This window comes from Herpailurus yagouaroundi, unplaced genomic scaffold (assembly GCF_014898765.1).
Source record: "Herpailurus yagouaroundi ecotype Mexico unplaced genomic scaffold, PumYag 163, whole genome shotgun sequence".
Lineage (NCBI taxonomy): Eukaryota > Metazoa > Chordata > Mammalia > Carnivora > Felidae > Herpailurus > Herpailurus yagouaroundi.
In genome coordinates, this window is record NW_024412404.1 from 65,534,255 (window position 1) to 65,560,383 (window position 26,129).

A 26,129-nucleotide genomic window follows, 5' to 3' on the forward strand; every position below is an offset into this window, starting at 1 on the left:
TTGAACACCCTGTACATCCTGAGCCCTCACTCCCTAAGGAGAAACGAACTCGTCATCCTGAACCTGAAGTTTCTCATTCTCAGGAATGTCTTCTTTCAGTTAATACCAATGTTTTACAAGTTTAAAATTGTATCTAAATGGCACCATTCTATACACATCCTTCTGTAGTTTCCTTAAGTTCATCCATTTTTACTGTGATACTTTGTCAAATTCATATACCCAAACTCACCTACCCACTGTCCCACAGGACAGTCGGGTTTCTGGCTGTTTGCTCGGCAAACAATGCAACTACAATTACCTTGTGTGCATTCCTCCCAGGGAAGAATCTTCTGGGTCACAGGGAATGCCCACCACCCTCCCTAGCAGGGATCTGCTCTCCCTTTCACTGTGTCAATGTGCACGGCCTCGAATGAGGTGGGCAGAGCCTTTCACCCCACACCCCGCCCTCACTTGTCGTCGGCTTCTAATGAGTGACTCGGAACAACTTTCCTGATCAGTCTCCTACCGATCATCTCGACAGGGATCAAGTTTGGGAAACCTTCCCATCTAAGCCAGGGGAAAGGGTAAGGAGGTAGGACCGAAATCAGGTGAGGAGGACTAGCGGAATGGACGTCCCATTCCCTTCACACTTCTGAGGTTTGCTATTATCGTTGTTATTATCTGCCAATTTGATGCTTAAATTTGATACCCTTAATTACTAGCAAGGCTTAACATCTGTTTATGTTTACTGGCTAATTGGGTTTCCTCTTCTCTCAATTGCCAATTCATACACTTTGTCCATTTATCTGCGACTCTCTGTTTGGTATGTCACAAATGTCTTCCCTGCTTTATGGGATCTTCTTCAACAGTGTGGAGGGATTTTGGCATGCGACGCAGCTTATGTTCATAGCCAAATATGCCAATCCTTGCCCAGTGAGTTTGTTAGATTGTACAATTCTGTGTGGACATTTAGGGTTTTTAACCTTCCCCCCACCTCCCAGGATTGATTTCTGTGAGGCAGAGATCTGCTCTTACCTTTCCTCATGTAGATGGCCACGTATGTTAGCACAGTTGAGAGACCTTGTCCTTCCCGCCTGACTTGCCGTTGAGTCTCTACACTGTTGGCAGTTGCCGTATATGCAAGTTTAACACTCTCCCTTTTATCTCACTGGTCTATTTCTCTATCCCTGGGCCAGCACCGTCTTAACCCTTATCACTCTGTAATGGATCTTGACATCTGACAGGTGACCTTCGTCACCTTGTTCTTTTGCTTCAAGACTGTCTGGCTACACAGGTGTTTCCTTTAATTCTGGAAAATTCTCAGCTACTATCTTTCCAAAAGCCATGAATCTTGTCAAGTCGGGTCATTTCATTATTTTTTCCTCCTCTTCTCTAAACTCCTTCCTTCTGGATTTCCTGATGGGGTTTCCATTCTGTCCTCAGACTCTGCATCACACCTTCTACACTTTCTGTCTCTTTATAAGCTCGTGAGGTGCTTTGGATGACCTCTCCAGACAAAGCTAGTTCACGGATTTTGTCTTTAACGACATCTAACTTCAGTGGCCAAGTCACTCACTTTGAGGTTAGTTCTTTCAACCTTCCAATTCTCATTTCACACTATACTCATCTTTGATTATGGCTCTATTTCCTCTTTAATCATTTTTAAGTTTAAAATTTTTTTTTTTTTATTAACGTTTATTTATTTTTTTGGGACAGAGAGAGACAGAGCATGAACGGGGGAGGGGCAGAGAGAGAGGGAGACACAGAATCGGAAACAGGCTCCAGGCTCTGAGCCATCAGCCCAGAGCCCGACGCGGGGCTCGAACTCACGGACCGCGAGATCGTGACCTGGCTGAAGTCGGACGCTTAACCGACTGCGCCACCCAGGCGCCCCCATTTTTAAGTTTAAAACAATCAGCCTTACGGCAAATTTCAAGTTCTTTTCTATTTCAGAGTCTTGGGGGTTTGTATTCTCGTTATAATTCCTGATGTGTCCCCAGCGCCCCCCTCACCCCAGCCATAGACCTACGGGTGTCATTTGTATTGTTCTGACAACTGTTCTGGCATCCTCAGTGCAGACTGTCTGACCTCTGCAGCCTGTGTGCTCTGGATGGCGGAGGTGTGCCCGCAGGACGATCTGCATTTGCCACCATCCAGGGCCTTAATGGACTTCGAGAGTCTGTATCTATTTCTATGTTCATGCTTTGCTTTTGGTTCTTGTACCACTGAGAAAGAGAACCAGCCTGGGGCCCAGACACCGGTGTATGGCCTGGTGTTTTAATTTCTAGTCCCCTTAAGGGACAAGTAGATCTTCCAGGCTCGGAACGTTAGGCAAGGGTCCAGGTTCTAGCTCCCACACCTCCACTGGCCAAAGTCACATCTATCTGCCTCTGGACATCAGAATTCTAGTCCCCCAGCCTCCCCACCCCCCGGTCCCCCCGGCCTACTCTAGGACCAAACTCAACAAAGGTGGGGACTTAGTAACTGCCACCAGGGATGTGTCTGTATCTATTGTCCTGCTTTTGTTTTCTCTCTCTTCACTTATTACACATTAACTATGCATTTCATGCTTTTATCTGTACCAGAAGGTGGATACATTTGCATGAGCACACCTAACATGCCCCTAGCAAGTCTAAATTACATCTTTCTTAAAGTGTTTTCAATCCATTCACCATCTCCTCACGGTTTAACTTATTTTATTTGCAAGAAAGAAATGTTTGTTTGGTTTTTCTAGTTATCTGAAGGCTCTGATCTCAATAACATAGTTAAAAAAAACAAAACAATTTTCCCGGTTGCTGTATTCTAGAGAAAACATTTACTGTCAGAAGCTAAGTCTGAAGATTTGGTAAGAAGTCTATGCAAACTCGTCTGTTCTGGGATTCACACTTGGCTGTACTGACAGAGCCAAACTCTCTTCTCAGCAGCGTGTTCATCCAGTTTGAATAACTCAGCGCTGTGTCGGAGCCCAGACGCTCTCCTGGCATCTGGGAGTTATGTCCACAAGGACACCTCTCTGTCTCTCACTCACTCACTCACTGCAGCACCTCTCAGCAGGTGAGAGCCGATCTCTGCGGCCATGTGCGGGGTTGGGGGGCTGGTGAGGCTGGCACGCGGGCTGTAAACACACACAAAGACCAGCCGAGAGGAGCGGGCGGAGGGGCGGGCTGCGGGGACCGCTGGAGCCCGCCTGCCCGCCCACCGTGGTGGACCCCGTTCTCCTCAAGCATGAATGCACGAGGTTCAACAAACTCTGGCATCCTTGGCCAAGCTGGGGAAATGCACAAGCATGATCTGATTCTCACGGGCTAATCGATGACATTTCCCTTGAACCCACCTGATTGTGTTTTCCTCTCTCAGGACATAAGAATGAAGGACTGACCAGAAGCAGCTGGTGCTGAAATGGGGCACAAAGAGCAAACAGCTGCTCATCGATCTTCCTTCAGCTGCGTCAGAACACCACGTTTTCATCCCGGCCTCGTCCCCGCTAGACGCCTGGACCGCTAAGCCTGGCCACAGCCATCCTCCGCTGCGACGCAGGCCAGGAGAAATGCAGGCTGTCTGCACCCTGGGCCCTGGGTTGGTTCCTGTCTCAGCCCAGTATTTAGAGATGCCACAGATGTAGGAAGCACTTACCGATCAGACAGGTGGGTAAATAACACAAAACAAATATTTTAAAGGTCACGCATTTGGAGATAAAAAGTACAAAGAAAACAAGAATATCCATTCAGAATCAGAGTAACCATACTTGGGCTGCTGCAGCCGGGAGGCTGGACAACAGGCTGGACCACACACCCCACGCCCCGCCCGCCTCTCCTTCTCCTGCCCTTCCCCTGCACTGTCAGTCAAGGGACTTCAGCGTCAGCGTGGGAACAGCACAGAGGCTTATTAGGTCTACTTCCCTTAGAACCTGCCCTCATCACTAATGAACAGGCTGTTATCTAAAATCAACTTGTTGGGGTGTGTGTGTTGGGGGGGGATCCATAAAACCAAAACATCGTGGTTTGCACATCAGCTTTTATGTGGCAATTCAGCACCAGTTTAGGTAATAAAACCCAGCTCACCCCAGATAACAGAACAAACACCACCAGTGATGAGCAATATTAAAGGGCCTGACTCTTCCGATTTAATGCCCGGGCTCACCACATCGCCCAGGCAGCGCCGGGCTGGGGCAGGCTCTGCCCGTGCTACAAAACGCCACGCTTGCTGAACCACACCCTGAGGCCTGAGGGTGGGCAACAGAGACCCAGAGGCCCGTGTTTAAAACTGCAATCTTTTTTTTTTTTTTTTTTGTCGTCCAAGAGGACTGGTCTACTCTTCAGGCAATTAAGTAGGATACAGTTCAGAAACGAATGCAGGTATTTCACGCAGGGAATTTAATATGGCTTCAACCGCTCACGGAAGAGCAGAGAGGCCCTGCAGGGGAGGTCAAGGCAAGCCCATGCTCCCACGCAGACAGCCGCAGGCCCCGGCACGGAACACAAGCGGAAGCAAAATGACCACAGAGCCCAGAAGCCCGTGCCACCTGGCAGGAGCTGGGGGCAAGCGGGCTAACTCTGCAGGAGCTGGCATCTTAGAGGGAGGGGCTGAGAGGCTGCCTTGGGGGTGAGGTGGGGGGAGAGAGGTGCCCTGGCTTCCACCCCACCCTCCCTCACACTCCAGGGTCCAGGGTCAGAAACCAGAAGCCAAGGAGTCTGGAAGCACAGTCTCCACAACACAGAGCAGAGCAAAGGTGGGGCACAGAGCTGAGAAAAACCGGGCAGGCGACCATCATGCAGACCCAATACAATCTGAAGGTGGCCCTGCCCCTGCAGGGCTCATGCACTGGGGAGCTAGGGTGATGGGGACCAGATGCCACTTGGAAAACTGGTGCCAGGACACAGCACCTCAACGAACAAGGGAGATCTGCTTTTCCTACAATTTCCTGCCTTATGGTGCCCCCACCCCCACACCACGTACCTTCATCTGACTGCCCTACAGACCTTTCACGGCCCTATTGGGTTTCATCGAACGGATTAGAATTTGCAAAGGATGGCACGGTTTCCACGGTCCACTCGGCCACCGTGGGCCCTGCACCCAGCGGGCTAAGCTGACCCGAGAAAGGAGGCGTCGTGGCCAGGCTGTGGCCCGGTCCTGGAACCGCCCACGAAGGAGAGGTCGTCAGCGATGGTGGCCACTGGCACTGCCTCCAGGTTCGCAGCCCTGGACGGGGCTGCAGAGAGGGGGCACCCCGGCCTGGGGAAGGGTGGACTCCCCAAAGGACGGAACGCCACGTCCCACCACAAGGACAGGGGCCACTTTCACTGCAGCCGTCGGTCACCCGAGCAGGACGAAGCAGGGCTAAGAGAAGGTGCCTCCAAGGAACAGCACGCACGACAGCAGAGACCCCGCGGCAAGGCCCAAATGGCGATCGCTGCAAGGGGAGCCAGAACAGACCGCACAGGGAGGAGACCACGCGCCAGCCTGAGCGACAAGGCGGATGGAGAAGGGCAACCGAGAAGTGCCCGCATACGCGAGAAGCCAAGACCCTGCATTCATGAGAAATGATTCGTGCTAAAAACCAAGAGCTCAGGAGTAGAATGACAGCAGAAACTCAGGCTCCGAGGCGCGACAGCTGCCTGAGGACTCAGGGCAGGACCGGCCGATCAGGTGAGGTCCCGCCAAGTCAGAACCACACCAGAAAACGAGGCACAAAGGAGGTTATGGGGGGGGGGGGCGGAGAGCACCAAAGAAGGGGAGTTTCCCTTTAGGGCCCCACAGACTCCCCGGTGCACCCTGTGCTTCTCTGTGACCCAAGGTCACCACCCTGGCTCCACTACGGGAACAGTGGTACAGAAGGGGCACACTTGTGTGCACGGGCACACGTCTGTGGATGGAGTCGTGTGTCTAATGAAGTCTTCTGCAAGTCGGACTTGCTGTCTGTTGGTGATTTCCTGGTAAGCACTGCTCCCTGGGATCTCACATTTCTAAAAATACTATTTGCTTTTTATTTAACACTGAACCTTTTGATGTTCCAGAATACAAAAATAGTGTCTTATTATTTTAAAAGCTTAGGAGAGAAACTAGCCGTATTATTAGAAAAAGAAGATATACGCAGCTATAGTCTGTTCAAATATCAAGAGGTGTGACTTTTCAAATTCACATTTCAATCTTTATTTACATAAGACTTTTAGAAACAGTGGGTGTAAATATTAAATCACCCAAGCCTGGGTAAAGTTTTATTGAGAATGACTACTGATAAAGGGAAACTGATTTTTTAAAGTCGGTTTCTGAAATTTAGATGAAAAGAATATCGAGCACTAACGAAAAAATGATGTATTTACATATCAATATAGGTTCTCTGCTCACAGATTCATTTCCTATGAAACATAACAGAGGCAAGCCTAGGGAGTTACAAAGGAAGGAAAAATCCTAATCAAATAGATACTGTTGTTCAAACAGAATATTAGCTAAAATGATCCAATCAGCTGTTTGAGCCAAATTTTTTTTTCTTTAAGCCATTCATGCCAGAACACAACCTCTTGGAGCAGTAAGAATCCATACTACGTCCCAAGTATTTGCCCAACAGAGGGGGGGATTTGAGAGATACATTCCATGGAAATGGGACGAGGACAAGGAAGGTCACCATCTAGTCACCAGCACTGACACAATTTACTCACAATGGGGCCGTGTCTCTCCAGGTAAACATCACGTATTTGTATCCAGCGCAGGTGCAGCTGTTGTACGAACCAACCTAAAGTACAGTAAGTTCCGACCACTGGATCTCTGCCTCCGCCCTTGTTCAAGGACTACACCAGGGAATGAAGCACAACGCGCAGGAATTCTCCTGACGAAAAGACCACAAAAAGTCGAAAAGCAGGGCGCCTGGATGGCTCAGGCGGTTGAGCGTCCAACTTCAGCTCAGGTCACGAACTCACAGTCGTGAGTTCGAGCCCCCCCACCGCCACCCCACCCCAGTGGGCTCTATGCTGACAGCTCAGAGCCTAGAGTCTGCTCAGGATTCTGTGTCTCCCTCTCTCTCTCTGCCCCTCCCCTGCTCATGCTCTCTTTCTCTCAAAAATAAACATTAAAAAAAAAAAAATTCGAAAAGCACACCTTTACAAAGCAAGTCAAACACTAAGCTTGGTTTCTATTTCTCCAATGACTTCAGGTGAGCAGAGGTTCACACGGGCGATAGCCGACACTTAGGTCTTCACTAAAAACAAAACCATTGCTTCTCACTGTAAAATACAGTAGCCTGCAATATATCCACTGAAAATCTTATAATTTATTGACTCAATCTTTTGCTTATCAGAAACAGAGCAATACATTTCTCTAAAAATCTGTAGGAGGAAATCTAAGAAATACTCACATACACACAGATACACACACTCTCTCTCTCTCTCTCTCTCTCCTGGTTTCTATGTGTCAATTAAACGTAATTCCATTTTATTGTGATATTACGATTCTAAATTTAAAATTAAAAAAACCCCAAGAATTACAGAGGTTATCAAAAGACATATTAACTTGTTCTTAGAGTAAGTCCAAAATGAATAACAAAGGTATGATGCTAGTGTCCAACCTTACGATATCCTGCCCGATACAGGAGGTGGGGAATGTGACTCTGGCTATGTTAGGCCTCCTTTACTTTGATTTGATGGTGGGAATACTGCATTTCTCCCTCTGAAATCTGTGGTTTCTGTAAAGTTTACAGAAACACGAAAGAAAGCTTAAGCAGGGAAAAGAGAAAACAATGTCCATCCCTATTCGGATAATTAAATGAGGTCAGGGCTTTCCTCCAAGACGTCCTCAAATGATCTCTATTAAATGTATCCAGTGGCCTGTTCCCTTCCCTGAACTCTGTGTTAAGAAAAAAATGTTAAGTGTATTTTCATTTCTGTTTCCAAGCTGAAGCTGGAAACAAATCAGTTTGCACCCCAGCAGAATGCCAAGAAAAGCTTAAATCAATCTGCACCTTTTTATTTACATCCCTCATTCCTTAGAAATGTAATTGCCGTTTTTATTAACTTTGTTTTATGGATCTAATATTTAAGAACAAGTCTGTCTTCTATGTCACAGCGAGAAGGTTAATGCACTTACAGATTCCCCCGCAATACATCTCGGGCAAGGCTGGGCCGAGTTCCTTCCACCGTTGTGAGGAATCTATTTAACAAATCACAGCCGCAGATGTATCAGAACAGTGATTATTTACACTTTTTATTAAAATATTTAAATGGGTCACAGCTGGATTGGTGGGAATGGAACCTACCCCCACGCGTGGCCACCGCTGGCCGCTGTCAGGGAGCCCCTCGCCGCTCCAGGACATGGGGGCGCTCACCTTCACCGGGGGGCAGCCTCGCTCCTGCCCAGCCGCCTCGAGTCTCCTGCACACCCGCTTCTGAAATACACCAAATGTCACTTCAGAGAGCCTCCTAGAGCACACGACGCTAACTGGATTTGCTTTCGGAAAATGTCAGCTGCAAATACAGACCCTGCGGAGCCCGGCAAGTTTACAGGGCGTTCGGGGGGTGACTTTAAACGTCGTCTTTCAGGAATCCATTCCATCAGTTACATTTAACCTCATTACTTGTAGCACTGTTTGGTGTTTACTTAGCTTTATAGATTTAAAGTAGCCATCTGCAACAATTTTCGGCGAAACTCTTATAATAAACTATTGTGACTGGTTTACTGATATTGAAAATATACAAAACCTATCAATTTTGTTCCAGAAACTAGTTACGTGCTTCAACACATTTTGCCTGGTTTCGAGTTACAAACTTTCTTCATACAAGATGAATAATTCACAGGTGAGTAATTCTTTATGGTCTTGCTGACACTGAGGAGCAAATTAATCGTACTTATTTTCAAGTTGCACACATGCTCTGTAACTGATAAGCTTTGGGAAAGTCAGCACTTGGCTTCTGCTTCCCCAGGAACTGAAGAAGGCCAACCGCGAAAGCAATCCTCCGACACTAAAGGAAAAACGCATTCACTCTCAAGATCCCAAGACTGAGCCTTCTGAAGGGCCACCCTGTTTTCAGTGATGCCCACCTGACAAGCGACAGGACCCCTGCGTGTGGCGGTGAAGCCCGACCTCGGCCAGGGGCTGGCATCCGGCCCCGCTGCTGGACCAGCTCCCACCCGCTCAGCGGCCCCGCGCTCACGCTGCGGCCCCGCGCTCATGCTGCTGCCCCCTCGGCCGCCTGGCCTCTGGCAAACCATCACCAAGGTTCGTACCACGTTTGTATTGTCTGTGCTAATACCTGTCTGTACTTTCTAATTTGACTTTATTTTTTTACTCAGTGGATTTACTCAGGATAGAAACCTTCTATCATGGATTTAGAGTGCTAGTTTTACTGACCTCTAACATGCCTTACAGGCTAAATGGAAATTGGAGATTAAACTGGAAAACGTTGAACTCCAAGTCCCTTAACCCACTGAGAAGACTTTCTCGGGGTAAGTGCTCGACCTCCAAGTGGCCAAAGACAAGGCTGGCTACGAGCCATGACTTCCCTACGGCTCCCCTAACCAAACTACGAGTCTACACAAGACCACACTGTGGGACAATGTGAAGACAGAGAACGTGAACGACGGAAAACAGGGTGAGAGACAGAAAAGCCAGCAGGTGCCAGTGCGGGGCGCCTCGTGCTCCCAGCTCACACATGCACCTGCCGACGTGAGCTCTGGTGAGCAGGGGCACAAGGAAGAAGCATAGGACACAGAACGGCACCAGCAAAGGGGTGAGAAAGTCCAGTACAAACACGAAAGAGCTACAAAGTGCCTGAGCAGAGAGCCTGGGTCAGGGAAGGGGCTGAAGGTGCACACATGTGGCAGAAGGGGACAGACACCATTTACAGGGGCATCGGCAAAACTCCGAGCTTCTGGGGAAGAAAACAGGAAAAAGGCAGGGAGAACCACCCTTTGGCAACTGAGTGTAAAGCTAAAAAGAAAGAGGGAGAGTGTAGGGTCTTATGAGCAAAAAGGAAATATGAGATTCAACCTGCCCATCCTCAACAAAACCAACCAGCCAGCCAACAGCGGCCATGGCACCTGCACTTGGGCCAAATTAACCGCAGAGGCTGCCGTCAGACTAGAAATCTTTTAAAAACACTCAATACCGTAAAGAGTTACTCCTGAAAACCACCATGAGTCAAAAGAAAATTGGAATTTACACCCTAAAATCATAAACGTATTCAAACATTTGAGGACAGGAAAGACTACCCTGAATCAGAAATATAAAATTAAAAACAGAAAAGGACCAAAACAGGGAGAAAGTGACATGAGCAGATGCATCAGATAATGGAAGGAAAACAAAATTATCTCAGAAATGAGGAATGGGGGCGCCTGGGTGGCTCAGTAGGTTTAAGCGTCCAACTCCTGATCTCAGCTCAAATCATGATCTCACGGTTCGTGGGACCGAGCCCCATGTGAGGCTCTGCGCTGAAGCATGGACCCTGCTTGGGCTTCTGTCTCTCCCTCTCTCTCTGCCCCACCCCTGCTCTCTTTCTCTTTCTCTCACTCTCAAAACAAATATCAAAAAATTAAAAACAAAGAAAGAAATGAGGAATAAACTACAGAGCATCCAAGGAGAATAACTCCAAATGAAAAGTAACAAAGGCACCGAGGAAAGACAGGACACGAGGAGGACAGACGTGGCAGGGAGAGAACACGAAGCAGTGGCACCCGTGAGTCGGGCTTCCCGAAAGAGGAAAACAAAACAGAACCGCAAAGCCAGGATTTAACATGTAAGAACATTTCCAGCATAGAAAAAGGCGTGAATCTTCAAACGAAAGTTCTCACAGGGTACCTGGGAAAAATGACCCAGGATAATCAACTCTGAGACGTGTCCTAATGAAGCTATGGGGTCTCAAAGGTAAGGACAAAGTCCTCGAGGCCCACGGGCCCAGATTAACGAAGACGCAAAGGAAGTTGACTGGCACGGGCCTTACCAGGGACTTGGACGACAGTACCCCCAACTGGCCCTTCTGAAGGTCAGCTTTATCTGATCTAGTGATGACTGGGGGCTCCAGCAAAGGATTTATGAGGCACATTCAAAAATATGTAAGTGCGTATTTTAGACCAAAATAAAGGTGTAGTTAAGCTGAAAGGCATATGTGCAAAAATTACATAGTGACAAAGCAGAAATAATTCAACTTAAAAATGTGAGGTGAAGGAAGAGGTAAAGGGCAAACACTCTGATTAATGGACAGGTCAGTGCTGTGTAAGCAACAGGTGTATTAAAGAATACGAGAAAGAAACAGGAAAGCGAGACGATAAAGAGTTTAATCACACAGGCTACTAAGGACGTAAAAATAGGTTCAAATACCCCCCTATTAAAAGAAAACAGTTTTTAACTGGGCTCACAGAACAAGCCCCACCTGCATGCTGCATCCAAGACACACACCTAAAATAAAGTCATTCAGAAAAGCCAAAAATTAAAAGAATGGACAAAGGTAAATAAAACAAAAAGAAAGAAGGAGACCGAGTAGGATTCAAGTCCCAAAGCATTAAACACAAGAGGATGCACTTAATGTTCAACGCCACAGTCTGCAACAAAGACACAATGCTCATGAAATCTGTGCACCAAATAATACAACCACCACTTCTACGAAGCAGACACAACAGGATATGCAAGGAGACGCAGGTAGGAACGTACTCATAGTGGGAGATTCAGTACACCATCTCCGTACAAGACAGAGCAAGTGCACAAGAGTAAGTAAGGAGACAGATCTCAGCAACATCATCAACCAAGGCAGATCTTGTGCATACGCAGTGAACCGCACACCCTGATAACCGAGAATGTACATCTTCTCAAAAAACTATAGCACGTTCACCACAAGTGATGGTGTATTTAGGTCACAAAGAAAAACATCAACAATTTCCATAATGTAGAAACACTGCAGACAACACCTTCTGATCACAATGCAATGTAAGTATACATCATTAACAACAACAACAAAACAGAAAGGCACTTCCACTTGGATATTTAAAAATCCTATTATTGACTCTTAGGTGAAACTAAAAGAATAGAATTTTGAAAAAGTAATTACACAGAAAACACTACGTATCTGAGCCTAGGGAATGCATTTAAAACAATAGTCTGAGAAAAATTCATTATATGAATATTTTTATCAATAAAAGTGAAAAAAACAAAATTAATAAACCAACAAATCTCAGCTCATAAAAACTATAAAAATAACAACAGAGTAACCCAAAAGAAAATGCATGGAGAGAAACAATGGAGGGAAAAACTGATTAATGAGGTGGAGTTTTCCATTAAAACACTAGAGCTAAACAATAACTCTTGAGTCTTGTGTGTGTACGTGTGTGTGTGTCGGGGGGGTGGTAAGTGACAAAACACACAATCCACCAGCTAAGTTGCTCAAGAAAAAAGGGGAGAAAGCACAAATACAGAGAATAAGAAATGACACCGGGAAAGTGACGAGGAAACAAGAAATTTTAAAAATCCCGAGACGGCTTTGCAGACAGACGACTTTGCAGACAGACGTCTGTGCAGACAGACGTCTGTGCAGACAGATGTGAAAACGTAGCTGAGAAGGACAAGTTCCTAAGGACACTCGGATGACCAAGGCTGGCCCCACTGCAGCCGGAACGCGGGACAGATGACCGCAGGGAAGAAAAAGAGCCGCTTCCTGGGCAGGCAGGCACCCCACAAGAAGCGGCGGACAGACAGCTTCAGGGGTTCGAGCAGACCTTCATCGCCGGACGGTTCCAACGCTCCATGTAAACTGCCCAGAGCACTGACAAGGTCGGAAAAAGCTCCCAAGTTCTTTAATGAAGCAAGTGTCACACTGACACACCAGGTAAAGAGCAATAAAGACAGACAATCACAGGCCAGTACCCCTCAGGAATATCAATGCAGAAATATTAAATAAAACATTAACAAACAGAATCTAACACCAGACCACACACCGTGACCAAGTAGGATTTTTTTCCAGAAATGAAAGTTGGGTTCAATATTAAGAAATCCAGTAGCATTCACTGTACTAATAAACCTAAGGGAAAAACATATGGCTATCTATACAGATGCTAAAAAAAACCCTTTGCCAAAATTTAAAACCCATCTATAAAAATCACAGAAAATAGAAATTGAGTTATATATATATATATATATATATATATATGTTTTTTAATCACTTATTTGTGTGTGTGTGTGTGTGTGTGTGTGTGTGTGAGAGAGAGAGAGAGAGAGAGAGAGAGAGAGAGAGAGAGAGAATCTAAAGCAGGCTCCAGGCTCCGAGCTGTCAGCACAGAGCCCAACGCGGGGCTCGAACTCACAAACCGTGAGATCATGACCTGAGAGTTACATTCTTAACAGGATAAATATACATACACTATTCCTAATGCCAGTATCTTACTTAATGGGAAAAGGCTGGTGGCATTTCCACTAAAACGGAGGCAAGGATGCCCGATCTCCATTTGTGCTCACCAGTGCCCTACCTTAGAGGTATTATGTTACCCTGCGCAGTTACAAAAGACACATCAAGCAGAGGCATAAGAATGGGTAAGGAAGTAAAACGATCTCTATTTGCAGACGATAGCATAATGTACATCTGGAACCCCCCAGAGAATCAATGATAAAACTAACCCAAGCAATAAAACCATCCCTTGAATATTAGGATACAAAGTTAACCTACAAAAACTGCCTTCAAATATAATAAAGTATTAGAGAAAAGTCCATTCTAAGTAATTACAACAAAGAGGGTCAAACGTTTTAAAGTTTAATAAGAATTGTACAGAGCCTATACGAGGAAAACTCAAAACATTCTTGAAAGACACAAAAGTAGATATGAACAAATGAAAAGGCATCTTCTATTCTAGGTTAGGATGACTTAACATTTGAAAGATGACAGTTAATTGATAAATGCAATGTAATGCCAGTAAAAACACCAACAGATTATTGTATGGACTTACAAAGTTGATACCAAAGGTCACATGGAAAAACAAACATGCAAGAGTAGGCAGGAAAACCCTGAGGAACATACCAGACTCTATGGATTGGACTTAAAGCGGTAATCAGAGAAACATTCATTACATTAATATTTCTATCAATAAAAATGAAAAAATAAAATTAAGCCACTGGATAGTAAACCGTACCATGAAGACTCTATAATTAAACTGGGTTGTACTGATGATAGACAAATAGGCAAATGGGACTGAATAAAAAGTCCAGAAATAAGGGGCCCCTGGGTGGCTCAGTCGGGTAAGCTCCACCTTCGGCTCAGGTCACGATCTCGCGGCTCATGGGTTCAAGCCCTGCGTTGGACTCTGTGCTGACAGCTCAGATCCTGGAGCCTGCTTCGGATTCTGTGTCTCCCTCTCGCTCTGCCCCTCCCCCACGGATACCACTTGGCATCTGTCAGACCAGCAGAACTTCCAAGTGTGACCCAGACTCTGCCGGAAGGTTGTGGGAAACAGGCACCTATCTCCTGCGCTGCAAATTCTGCAGGAAACTTGGTGATACGGAAGGAGAGCTACAAACAGACTTTCTAACCCAGAAATTACACCTGTAGGAATCTACCCACCAGGCACAGCTACAACAATGTGAAAAAAAGGCTGCACACGGTTACTCACCATAGCACTGGTTGAACCGCAAGCTACTGGAAACCGCTAACTAAGCACAGAGCTAACTAAGCAGGAGAGCTGCTGCGGGAGCAGGGCGTGCCCAAGCAGGGCAGCTCTTAGGCCACCGTAAAAACCAGGGCAAGACCTCTGTGCCCTGGCTTGCAGCGATTTCCTGGATATACTGTGAAGTGACAAAGTGCAAAAGAAGATCTGCAATATGCTACCCTTGGGGTGCCTGGTGGCTCAGTCAGTTAAGCGTCCAACTTTGGCTCAGGTCATGATTTTGCAGTCTGTGGGTTCAAGCCTCACATCGGGCTCTGCGCTGAGAGCTCAGAGCCTGGGGCCTGTTTTGGATTCTGTGTCTCCCTCTCGCTCTGCCCCTCCCCTGCTCATGCTCTGTCTCTCAAAAATAAGTCAATGTGGAGGGAGGGGAGGGTGGGTGATGGGTATTGAGGAGGGCACCTTTTGGGATGAGCACTGGGTGTTGTATGGAAACCAATTTGACAATAAATTTCATATACTGAAAAACAAGTAAGTCAATGTTAAAAAAAATTACAAATCCATACATCCATCCATACATACAGAAGCAACCTACCCTTCATGTAAGAAAGAAGAGGTATAAGAAAACACACCTGTCTGCTCGTCCGTACAAAAGAAATACAGGGAGGCTGTACCGGAAACTAAGGAGACTGGATGCCCACAGGGAGTGGATGGGAAAAGGTAAAAAGGAGGGATGGCAGGTGTAAGTGGGAGCAGACACTTCTCCACGCATGTTCTCGGAAGCTCTAGTCTTAGAACCACAGGGACATTTCACTTACCCCAAAATACCAAATTTAAAACAACTAGGGGGGCGCCTGGGTGGCTCAGTCGGTTAAGCATCTGACTTAGGCTCAGGTCATGATCTCACGGTTTGCGAGTGAGTTCGAGCCCCGCGTTGGGCTCTGTGCTGACAGCTCGGAGACTGTAGCCTGCTTCGAATTCTGTGTCTCCCTCTCTCTCTGCCCCTCCCCTGCTCATACTCTCTCTCTGTCTCTCAAAATAAATAAATGTTAAAAAAAAATTTTTAAAAAATCAACCAGGACGTCAGAGAGAGAAGACCCAAATGAAACACAAATAATAACAAATGAAACTATTTTACAAACAAATAACGTAGCCACTACAGAACTAGCCTCAGCAACTCTGGCAGATACTATTTAGGCTAGAAACTCTTAAGTCTAAGGGAAAAAAAAACTGTAAGGAAACCATCAGCAAAACTAAAAGGCAACTGACAGATGGGAGAAGATATTTGCAAACGACATATCAGATATAGGGTTAGTATACAAAATCTAGAAAGAACTTATCAAACTCAACACCCAAAAAATAAATAATGCAGTGAAGAAATGGGCAAAAGACATGAATAGACACTTCTCCAAGGAAGACAGCCAGATGGCCAACCGACACATGAAAACATGCTCAACATCACTCATCATCAGGGAAACACAAATCAAAACCACAGTGAGATACCACCTCACACCTGTCAGAATGGCTAACATTAACAACTCAGGCAACAACAGATGTTGGCGAGGACGCGGAGAGAGAGGACCTCTTTTTGCATTGTTGGTGGCAATGCAAGCTGGTGCAGCCACTCTGGAAAACGGTATGGAGGTTTCTCAAAAAACTAAAAATAGAACTACCCTACGACCCAGCAACTGCACTACTAGGTATTTATCCAAGGGATACAGGTGTGCTGTTTCAAAGGGACACATGCACCCCAATGTTTATAGCAGCACCATCCACAATAGCCAAAGTATGGAAAGAGCCCAGATGTCCATCGATGGATGAATGGATAAAGAAGACGTGGCATATATATACAGCGGAGTATTACTCGGTGATCAAAAGGAATGAAATCTTGCCATTTGCAACTATGTGGATGGAACTAGATACTATGCTAAGCAAAATTAGAGAAAAACAAATATATGACTTCACTCATATGAGGGCTTTAAGATAAAAAACAGGTGAACATAAGGGAAGGGAAGCAAAAATAATATAAAAACAGGGAGGGGGATAAAGCATAAGAGACTTATAAATATGGAGAACAAACAGGGTTACTGGAGGGAGTGTGGGAGGGGGGGATGGGCTAAATGGGTAAGGGGCACTAAGGAATCCACTCCTGAAATCATTGTGCTATATGCGAACTAATTTGGATGTAAATTTAAAAAAATAAAATTAAGTATTATGTTGAAAAAAAAAGTATGCAAATACTGACTGCAGTTAGCAAATCTGTTTCTCACAGGGTTAGCAATTTTGAAACTATTTTATTGGCATCCTAGGATTGAATAAATAAGTAAACATATTGTAAATAATGAGAGCAAGGTTTCTCTGTTGCAGAAATAAGTTACATTTAAAGAAAGGGAAGGGCTCCTGGGTGGCTCCGTTGGTTGAGCATCTGACTCCTGGTTTTGGCTCAGGTCATGATCTCACGGCCTGTGAGATCGAGCCCCGTGTAAGGCTGGTGGTGCAGAGCCTGCTTGGGATTCCCTCTCTCTGTCCCTTCACTACAGGTTCTTGTTCTCAAAATAATAAATAAACATTAAAAAAACAAAAACAAATAACGAAAGGGAGAGGCTATGAAAGCACCTGGTGGTGCTGGATTAGACCCGGATGTGCTGTTTTTACATCCAGACAGAGACACAGAAGCACATACAAATGTGTGTAATGCACATACTACAAAGTGTAAACGATACAAATACCTACACACTAGTGCACACACACATGTGCGTGCGCACACACACACACACACACACACAGACACAGACACCAATGCCTACATGTTCTAGTTGCGTCTGCTGACGACGGTGGCATCCTAGGAGCGGCAAGACTGCACCGAACAGGTGGGTGCTGCTTTCTAACTACCATTCTCCAGGAATGGTAGAAATTATTAAAGGAATCGAGACTCCAATGGGGAGGGACTGGGTCAGGCATACAACAGGGAAAGCATAAAAAGAGCCTGAGACATTCTGTGCCCCCCAAAATAAGGAAGTTTTTAAAAAAGGATGAGGACACATCAAAAAGACAAAGAAACGCCATCTTGAAGGAGTTCCCAATGGCCACAGTTGGAACAACTGGATTGAAATCCAGAGAAAAAAGTAAATTCCTGTGAGTCTGACTGCGACATAAACAACTGAACAAAGAACTCAGGGAGAAGAGATAGTGTTCCCCTTTCCAGATGACTTCTACTTAACTATGTAAAAGGAACAAGGAAAACACTAAGTCACCACGAAGTAAACGCCACAGTGAAAGTTACTTCCAACAAGATTGACCAATAGATGCTAAAATCTATGGGTAGAAGTTTAAGGAGAACCAGGATACTGGCACTGTCTCCAGGCCCCTCCTCCGAGGATCTTATTAATCACCAAGAGAAAGATAGTGGCTTTACAGTGGATGAAATCACCTTCACCGAGTGACAAGATCAACATCAGCAGTAATGACTGACATTGTGAAGCCCTGACACGACGCACTGGGGTGTGATGTCACCCCTGCGGTCTTTGTGCCCAAAGTGCATGGCCTTCATCTACTCATAGAAGCCATGGGACAACCCAAACTGAGTGATACTCTACAAAATAACTGACCCCTCCTCATTAAAAGTGTCAAGGTCATGAGCGACTGAGGAAGTGCCACAGGCTGGAAGAGACCACAGAAGCACAACAACTCGGTGCAGTGTGGACACTGGATTCAATCAGGGTCAGAGAAGCCTGTTAGTGTGAGAACTGGGGAGGCGGGAGTAAGGTCTAGTCTAGTTAACACGCTGAACTGGTGCTAACTTCACGCTCAGCTCACAGTACTATGATCACATAAGCTGTTTAGCCGAAGGCTATACCTGAATTCTCTATACGATGTTTTTTGCAACCTTTCTGTGAATCTGTAACTATTTTGAAGGTTTTAAAAATGAAAAAAAAAACCCCAACCATCTCTTATACCCCTGGTGGTATGTGCACCACACTTCTAGAAACACTGAGTTAAGCCAAACTGCTTTCCCATAATCTCAACCCACTGATTCTAATTTTTCCCTCTTGAGCAACATAAAATAAATATTCCCTCATGCATGAGATGCACATCCTTCCAGATGCTTGCAAATCCTGCTCAGGTACTTTTGAGGCTTCCTCTCTCCCGCCCACTATTCCTGCTGCCTTTCACTAGCCCACACCTGAGATGTTTTCCGGACTTTTCCTATCCCAGACACCTTGCTCCAGAGTTTCTAAACCATCAGCACCCCTCTTAAACCATAACGAACACTTGCAAAGCCAAGTGGCCCCCACGGTGGATAGCAGAACGGCCACCTTCTAGGACTTAGCCAGTGTGTCTGATGCCTAGCTGAACAGGCAGCGGCCACATGGCCTGGCAGGTCCAAGGGAGGCGGGCATCCTCCACTGTCCCTGAGTCTTCTCCACATGAAACAGCCCGATGCTGAGTGTTCCCCTTCGCGGCGAAGGGCTCCCCTCGGCGCCTTCGTTAAGTTTAATTTGACATCCGTGTTGCTTCCTAGTCTAGCAGAGGACATCCAATCCTCCTCCCGAAGGATCCTGCGGTAATCCTACTTATTATCTTCGTAACGTTTGCAAAAACGGGGCCTTCTGTGCCTCCGTCCAAGTCAGACGAAAGTACCGCAAAAGACAGGATCAAGGACTAGATCTCTGGTTATTCAGGACATGCTTGATCTTTGCACCCATAAAAAGAAGTATGATGGTAAAACTGGTTTACTGCCAACTTCCCACAATCTGGGTTAAAGGGAAAAAGTGGAAAGGGTAAATGCGCCCCGTGTCATTTTGTATACAGGCTTCAACTCGCCCCCATCGGGAACAATATCATTTCCCTGCTCCTTTCTGAATAACATCACACTTGCCAAAGGGGAAAGCCAAGGGGCACGGACAGGGGACTATGAGTAAGAACCCACACTTTCTGGATGAAATCTAAAACACCGGGGAAGCACATTCGAAACCATTTCTGTGTGGGGTCAAATAACATTTGGCACATTAAGGTCAGTAGACTTGTGATCATGCGTGGTGACAAGCTGACATTCTTTAAGTGGCTCAGATGGTTGGGGAATTGGGCCCCCACACCCGTGGCAGGCAAAAGGGGGACTCACGCTGGTACCTAGGTGGTCGGTAAGAGCTGGGCTCCCCTCGGGGACGTGCAGGTTACCTGCTGGGGAGCCCCCGGCCAGCGGAGTGGATTAAATTATTCATGTGTTCTGCTATTTACGGTGGATTATTGAGAGCTGACTGCATATGCTATTGACCTGTACACTTACTTGGCAAATTGTCCGGCTATTATGGATGGGCCTGGACCAAAGGGAAATGAAGGCTACAGAGGCATTTAACTCTGGGATGCTTGTGCCACACGGCTCCCTTTTACTCCCTCGTAGAGAGGATATGTCAGCCTTCATAAAGGCAGATGAAGATGTACCACCCAGCTAAGACACTTGCACCGTATGAACGAAACTAAAATCCCGAGTGCACACAAAGACCCCGTCACTAAACAGTAACTGAGTATCAGTCGAACGGCAGCCTCACCAGAGAAGAGTTCACACGGGAACACGGCTGGCTAAGAGGAGACACTAAGAAGACGCAGGAATTAAAATACAAAACGCGTCTCGGGTTACCCAATGACGGAACAAAGAAACCTGGCCGGTCTGGCAAAGACAAGCTGCGGTCCGCAGACTGCATGATCCCACCTGTGCTGTCACCGACCTGTCCCTTTATTGGGAGTGGTGGCGCCCAGCCTGCCGAGGGGGGCGCGGGGCAGGGACGCCGTTCCAGGCTCTGCGGAAGCCGGGCTGGGGACGTTCCCACGACGCCCCCGCGGACACGCTGGTGAGCCGGTGAACGGGGAATCCCGGCACACGGGGCACGGCCACCCGCCGAACCCGGACACGCGGCCAGCGCTGGAGCCCGGCTCCTCCGCTCCACACGCCACAGGGATGCAGAGAAGCAAAAAGATGCCGACTTCCTGGGCCGTCTGAACAGAAACGCACCGTGTCTTCTCCTCAATCAGCACAGCAAGAACACGGCACGGTCTTCAAACATTAAACACCATGAATTGAGCATAGTTAATAAATACACCAATATGCGAATCGAGCACATAAAGTGTATGCTTTGTGTATGTAAAGTGAACTACCGGTGCAGATCGTTGCAACTCAGGATGCGACTGATGGTTAAGTCTCTACACACACGCCCACACCCCTCATCTTTCATTCGGAAGGTACTGTGGGGACTCTTAGTGACGAACGGCCTTTTTCCTGAAGATCGTTTGTATTTGAAAAGTGTCCTGCCAGCTGACGGAGGCCTAGTTACCAGAAGCAGTCTGCTGAGCAAGGCTGTTCAGCTCGGTAAGGAAAGTTGACTCCTGCTGGAGGAGCGGACGTGGATGGCCACCAGCCCCGAATACGGGACCGTGAGTGCTGGCAGCGAGATCCACAAGGCCCCGCAGACCGTCATTTAGAAAGAAAACACCGCTTCCGTCACACGCAGATCCTGCTTCCGTGACACCGTCACTTGGAAAATGACCCTGCCGCCTCGGGAGGTTTGCTTTCTACGGGACGGTGCCACGTGACACGGAGTCAACCACGGACACCAGAAGTCAGGATTCCTGCTCTCCACCCCGTGCCGCCAGGACATGCTGAAACTTTAACCACAGGGACCTCACATGCTGGTGCTGTGCCCTCCTCGGCTGTGACCGCTGTCCGGACGACCCCTCGGCTTACCACGCGTGGGCTTCCCGGGCTGCACGCCCGACCAGGTCTGGGGAAAGAGGGAGGCCAAGGGGACACGCGGCCCGAGGCAGCAGAGGCAGGACTGACAACTTCTAGGAGAGGAAGACGACAGAGCAAGAGAAAAACCACACGTCCGCTTCCGGTTAGAGGAAAAACCACGGATGGGCACACTGGACTCACCAAGGACCCACTGCAGGTGTGCAAGATTACGAAGCCCACCACAGACCCAGGTTACACCCCGGGTGACCATTAGGGATCTCGAGGAAAGCAGGCACACGGACTGAGCTACCCCGGCCGGGCCTGATAAATGTCGCTTGCCACGATCCCAAGTACAGTTCGGGGGTGTTTCCACATTTGTCACTTCACAACAGGATCGTTCGACCCTCACGACAGCCGTATGACAGGAGGAATGTTTTTTCTACTTTGCAGATGAGAAACATGAGGCCCCAAACCCTCAACCAACTTGTCTGAGGTCTGGGGATCTGCAATGATACAGCTGGGCCTTCAGGGAGTTTTCAGTCTAACTAGTCAGACAAGACTGAAAAATACAGCCAAAGATGCACTAAAAACCAAACAGTGTGTGAAAAAGATGTCAAAACTTAACATAACTGTCATAAAAACATACAATTATGAGGCCTCCTGGGTGGCTCAGTCGGTTGAGCGTCCGACTTCGGCTCAGGTCCTGATCTCATAGTTTGTGGGATCAAGTCCCCGCACTGGGTTCTGTGCTGACAGTGTGGGAGCCTGCTTGGGATTCTCTCCCTCTCTCTTCCCCTCCACCGCTCTCTCTCTCTCTCTCTCTCTCTCTCTCTCTCTCAAAATAAATAAACTTTAAAACAAACTTTTAAAAAAGCTACAATAATGAAGACGGTGTGGTACTGGCACAGGGATAAACATCTAGAACAGAACCGAGAATCCAGAAACAGACCCTGACATTTAGGGTGCCAAGACAATTCAGTAGGGAAAGCACGGTCTTCATAACAAATGGTGCTGGCATGACTCAACGTCCACACACAAAAGGAGGAACTTTGGGCCCTGTCTATACACCATACACAAACATTAACGTAACATGGGTCAGAGATCTAAATGTAAGAGCTGAAAGCATAACATTTGTGGAGGGGAACATAGGACAAGATCTCTAGACATGACACCAAATGCATGATCCATAAAGAAACAAATTGATAAACTGGACTTCATCGATATCCAAAACCTTGGGGCTTTAAAACGCACCATCAAAAAAATAAAAAGACAAGCCACATTCTTAGAGAAAACGTTTATACATCACGTATACGTTAAAAGATATATGTCCAAATGATATAAAGAAGTCTTTCAATGGAACAGGGCAAATAACATAATTTTTTAAGTGGGCAAAGAATCTGAATAGTGATTTCTCCAACAAAGATACACAAAAGGCCAACAAACACATGAAAAAATATTTAACATCACTTGTCATTATTTTTTTTATCTTTATTTTATTTTTGAGAGACAGAGAGAGAGAGAGAGAGAGAGAGCACGAGCAGGGGAGGCGCAAAGAGAGAGAGGGAGACACAGAATCCGAAGCAGGCTCCAGGCTCTGGGCTGCCAGCACAGAGCCCGACGCGGGGCTCGAACCCACGAACCACAAGATCCTGACCTAAGCTGAAACCCGAAGGAGGCCAAGGCTGAACGCTTAACCGACCGAGCCACCCAGGTGCCCCAACATCATGTGTCATTAAAAAATGCCAATCAGAACCACAATGGGATGCCAGTTCCCACCCACTAGGATGGCTGTAATCACAGAGAGACAGTAACAGGTGTTGGGAGCGTGTGGCGACACCGGAACCCTCACTTGCTGTTGGTGGGAACGTGGGGGCAGCTGCTCTGGAAAAGAGTTTGGCAATTCCTCAAAACGTGAAGCGTCGTCAGGTTACCGTATGACCTAGCAATTCCACAATTAAGTATCCACCCAAGAGAAATGAAACCATTACGTCCATGCAAACACTTGTACATGAACGTTCATAGCAGCATTACTTGCAGAATCCCAGGAGTACAAACCCAAATGCCATCAGCTGAGTAACAGATAAACAAAACATGGTGTGTCCACACAATGTAGGACTTACCAACAGAAAGGCATTAGATACTGGTATCTGCTTCAACAGGGCTGAACCCCAAAAACATTATCAGGCCAAGTGAAAGAAGCTAGTCACAAAAGACCAAATATCGTGATTCCGTTTGTAAGAAATGTCCAGAAGAGACAAACTGATGGAGACAGTCAATCAGCAGTTGCTAAGGGCTAGGGGAGGGTGATAGTGAGTGACTGCCTACAGGAACCAGCTTTCTTTTAGGGGTCATGAAAATGTTCTTTATGTAGATTATGGAGACATTTACACAGCTCTGTAAATATATTAAAACTACTGCCCTGTGTACTTCAAAAGAGTGAACTTTATGGTATGTAAATTACAAACAAGGCCATTTTTAAATATGAGCAAAAGATTTGAATAATTCACCAAAAAAGATACGAGTGATAAACAAGGACATGAAAAGATGTTCAATAGCAAGTCACTAGGGAAGTGCAGATTAATACCACAGCGAGATGGCTAACTTCAGACCTACCAGGAGGACTCTAACCAGGAGCGTGGACAAACTGGAACCCTCTGTAGGTTGCCAGTGGGGGTGCAAACCGTGCCACTACTTTGGACGACAGCCTGGCAGTTTCTCGGGAAGGCAAACACACACTTGCCGTACGAAGTAGCAGTTCCAGTCCTAGGTGTCTAAGAGAAATGTAAACGTGTGTACATACAACGATCTGCATGTGAGTTTCCCAAATTTCCAGCATTACCTGTGATTGCCGAAAAGGAAGAACAACACAACGTCCACCAACAGGTGACTGGATGAACAAAGTGTGGTGTATTCATACAATGGAGCATTATTTAGCAATAAAAAGAGCAAGCTACAGATACCTGCTTCATCATGGATGAGCCTGGAAAACGTCACACTAAGTAAAAGAAGCCAGCTGCACACACACAAACAACAACAACAACAACAACAACAAAACCCATATGATTCTGGTTAGACAAAAGTTCCAGAAAAGGTAAATCTGGAAAAACAGAAAGTAGATTAGCAATTGCCTGGAGCTGGGAGGGACGGACTTACTGCAAAATGGGGACACACGAGGTACCAGAAGCGACCCAACACTGGGGTGACGGCTGCACAATTGATTAGCCAAAAAAAATCGTTTCATTGTGCACTTGAAAAAACACCTAAACAACACTGTTCTGCTCATAAATGCAAGAAAGAAATTGAAAAGACAGGAAGCGCAGTCACGACCTTGAGGGTGATGATGGAGCACACCGTTAGGGCTTTACCAGCCGAATTAAAAATTTCCCTAAATAAATACTCTGAAAGCACCAAGGATTTTATGCATTAGTGTAATCCTCCCTCCGTTCCTTTGCACACACAACCCTCAACACGCCGATCAGCCAGAAAGTATTTGCTGAACGCCTACAATACGCCTCGCTCGGCTCCGGGCATCTGACACTTGAAGATGCTGAAGCCACGTCACGGTCCCCCGGCGTGGCCGCTGAGCCCGACAGACCCCTGAGAGACCCCCAGCCAAGACTGACCGTTACCCCATTTTGACCTTGCTGTGTCATCTATCAGGAAATGTGCAAACAACTAGACGTGACCGGGCTCCGTGCAGGTGGCAGAGTCAAGGTGGCATCAGAGTTACAACCAAAGAGGAACTGTTACTGGCAAACTTCTCCTCCCCCCGATGGGAACGTGGCAGAATACGTTTAAACTGAGTAGAACAGACAGTGAAAGCAGCTCAACAGATGAGCTCAACCTTGAAATAAAAAATGACCGAGAGAATGGAATAACCTGTTTCTTGAGGCACGGGCTGCAATCATTTTGATGGAAAGGGTGAGCACAGAAAGTCAGAGTGAAGGGTTTGGTCTGGGGTCGGCCCCACCGCTGGTGCTCACCAGGTTCTCACAGCTGGGATCTCGCTCAGCAGACGAGCTACAAAATCCACACCCTTCTGGGCGAAACACGCAAATTTAACTCTGAATTTTCTCTTTAGAAGGCAGACCCCCCGTAGGGTTACTCAACTGGAGTTAAAGCCATAAACGTGTTTAAGTGGTTCTGCCGACAAAGACACCCAGCTTTACTGGATCATTTTTCAAGTGTTAGCAAAGGTAGGTCTAAAGTTCTCCACAGCGCAGAGTGGACAGAAAACATCCTCAGCCCTTGATTTTAGAGGCAGCTCTTCATAATACCAAGAACTGGTGAAAATGGTAGATTGGAACTCTGTAATTTACTTTCATCTAAATTTCCACAGCTGCATCAAAAACATTCCAGGTTAAAACTCCAAATTACCGCCTGTTTTGAAAAGTTCAAGCTTGCTCATCCGTGGACTGAAGGCAAGACCCGTGTGCAGGTATAAAGGAAGGGAAAACCATGTCTGTCAATGTAACGTGCACAGCCCGCTGTCCAACCTGCAGGGAACAGCACAGCTCAACAAAGTCACACGCTGGGCTGGCAAACTAAATTCTGTGGAGAAAACATTCGCGTTGTTACCGGTTTTAGTTCGCCGTGGCATTCCTGCTGCCGTGTACAACCCGCACACACTTAACACAGTTGAAATCAAATAGGACAGAAAGCATTTATAATTACAACCTTAAACTTGAGTCCCTCAAACTTAACCACATTGGGTTAAGTTTCAACCTTTTTAAAAATTTTAAATCAATAATCCAACGAGCTCTTCAGGTGAAGATGGGGCAACGGGGCCCAGACTCACCCTCCTGCATGAAACATCCAAAAAGGGACAAAATAAATGAAACAACAGATTTCTAGACACTGA

The 26,129-nt window shown here is 46.6% G+C and overlaps 1 protein-coding gene across 2 annotated transcripts in view; it reads right to left on the minus strand.

Moving 5' to 3' along the window:
• The window catches only part of CUNH10orf143 (chromosome unknown C10orf143 homolog), a 46,493-nt gene that overhangs the window by 7,037 nt on the left and 13,327 nt on the right, over positions 1 to 26,129 (minus strand). The window contains exons 1-4 of one of the 2 annotated variants that reach the window (XR_005793759.1): positions 24,831 to 24,841; positions 22,070 to 22,071; positions 8,225 to 8,353; positions 8,056 to 8,118 (exon numbers count right to left, since the gene is read on the minus strand). Coding sequence is in view for 1 of the 2 variants with exons in the window: in XM_040486806.1 (XP_040342740.1) it covers positions 8,056 to 8,118; positions 8,225 to 8,353 (192 nt within the window). In the remaining variant the exon portion in view is untranslated. Of the gene's footprint in view, positions 1 to 8,055; positions 8,119 to 8,224; positions 8,354 to 22,069; positions 22,072 to 24,830; positions 24,842 to 26,129 lie in introns of those variants that run through there. The other variant, XM_040486806.1, reaches the window with a different exon arrangement.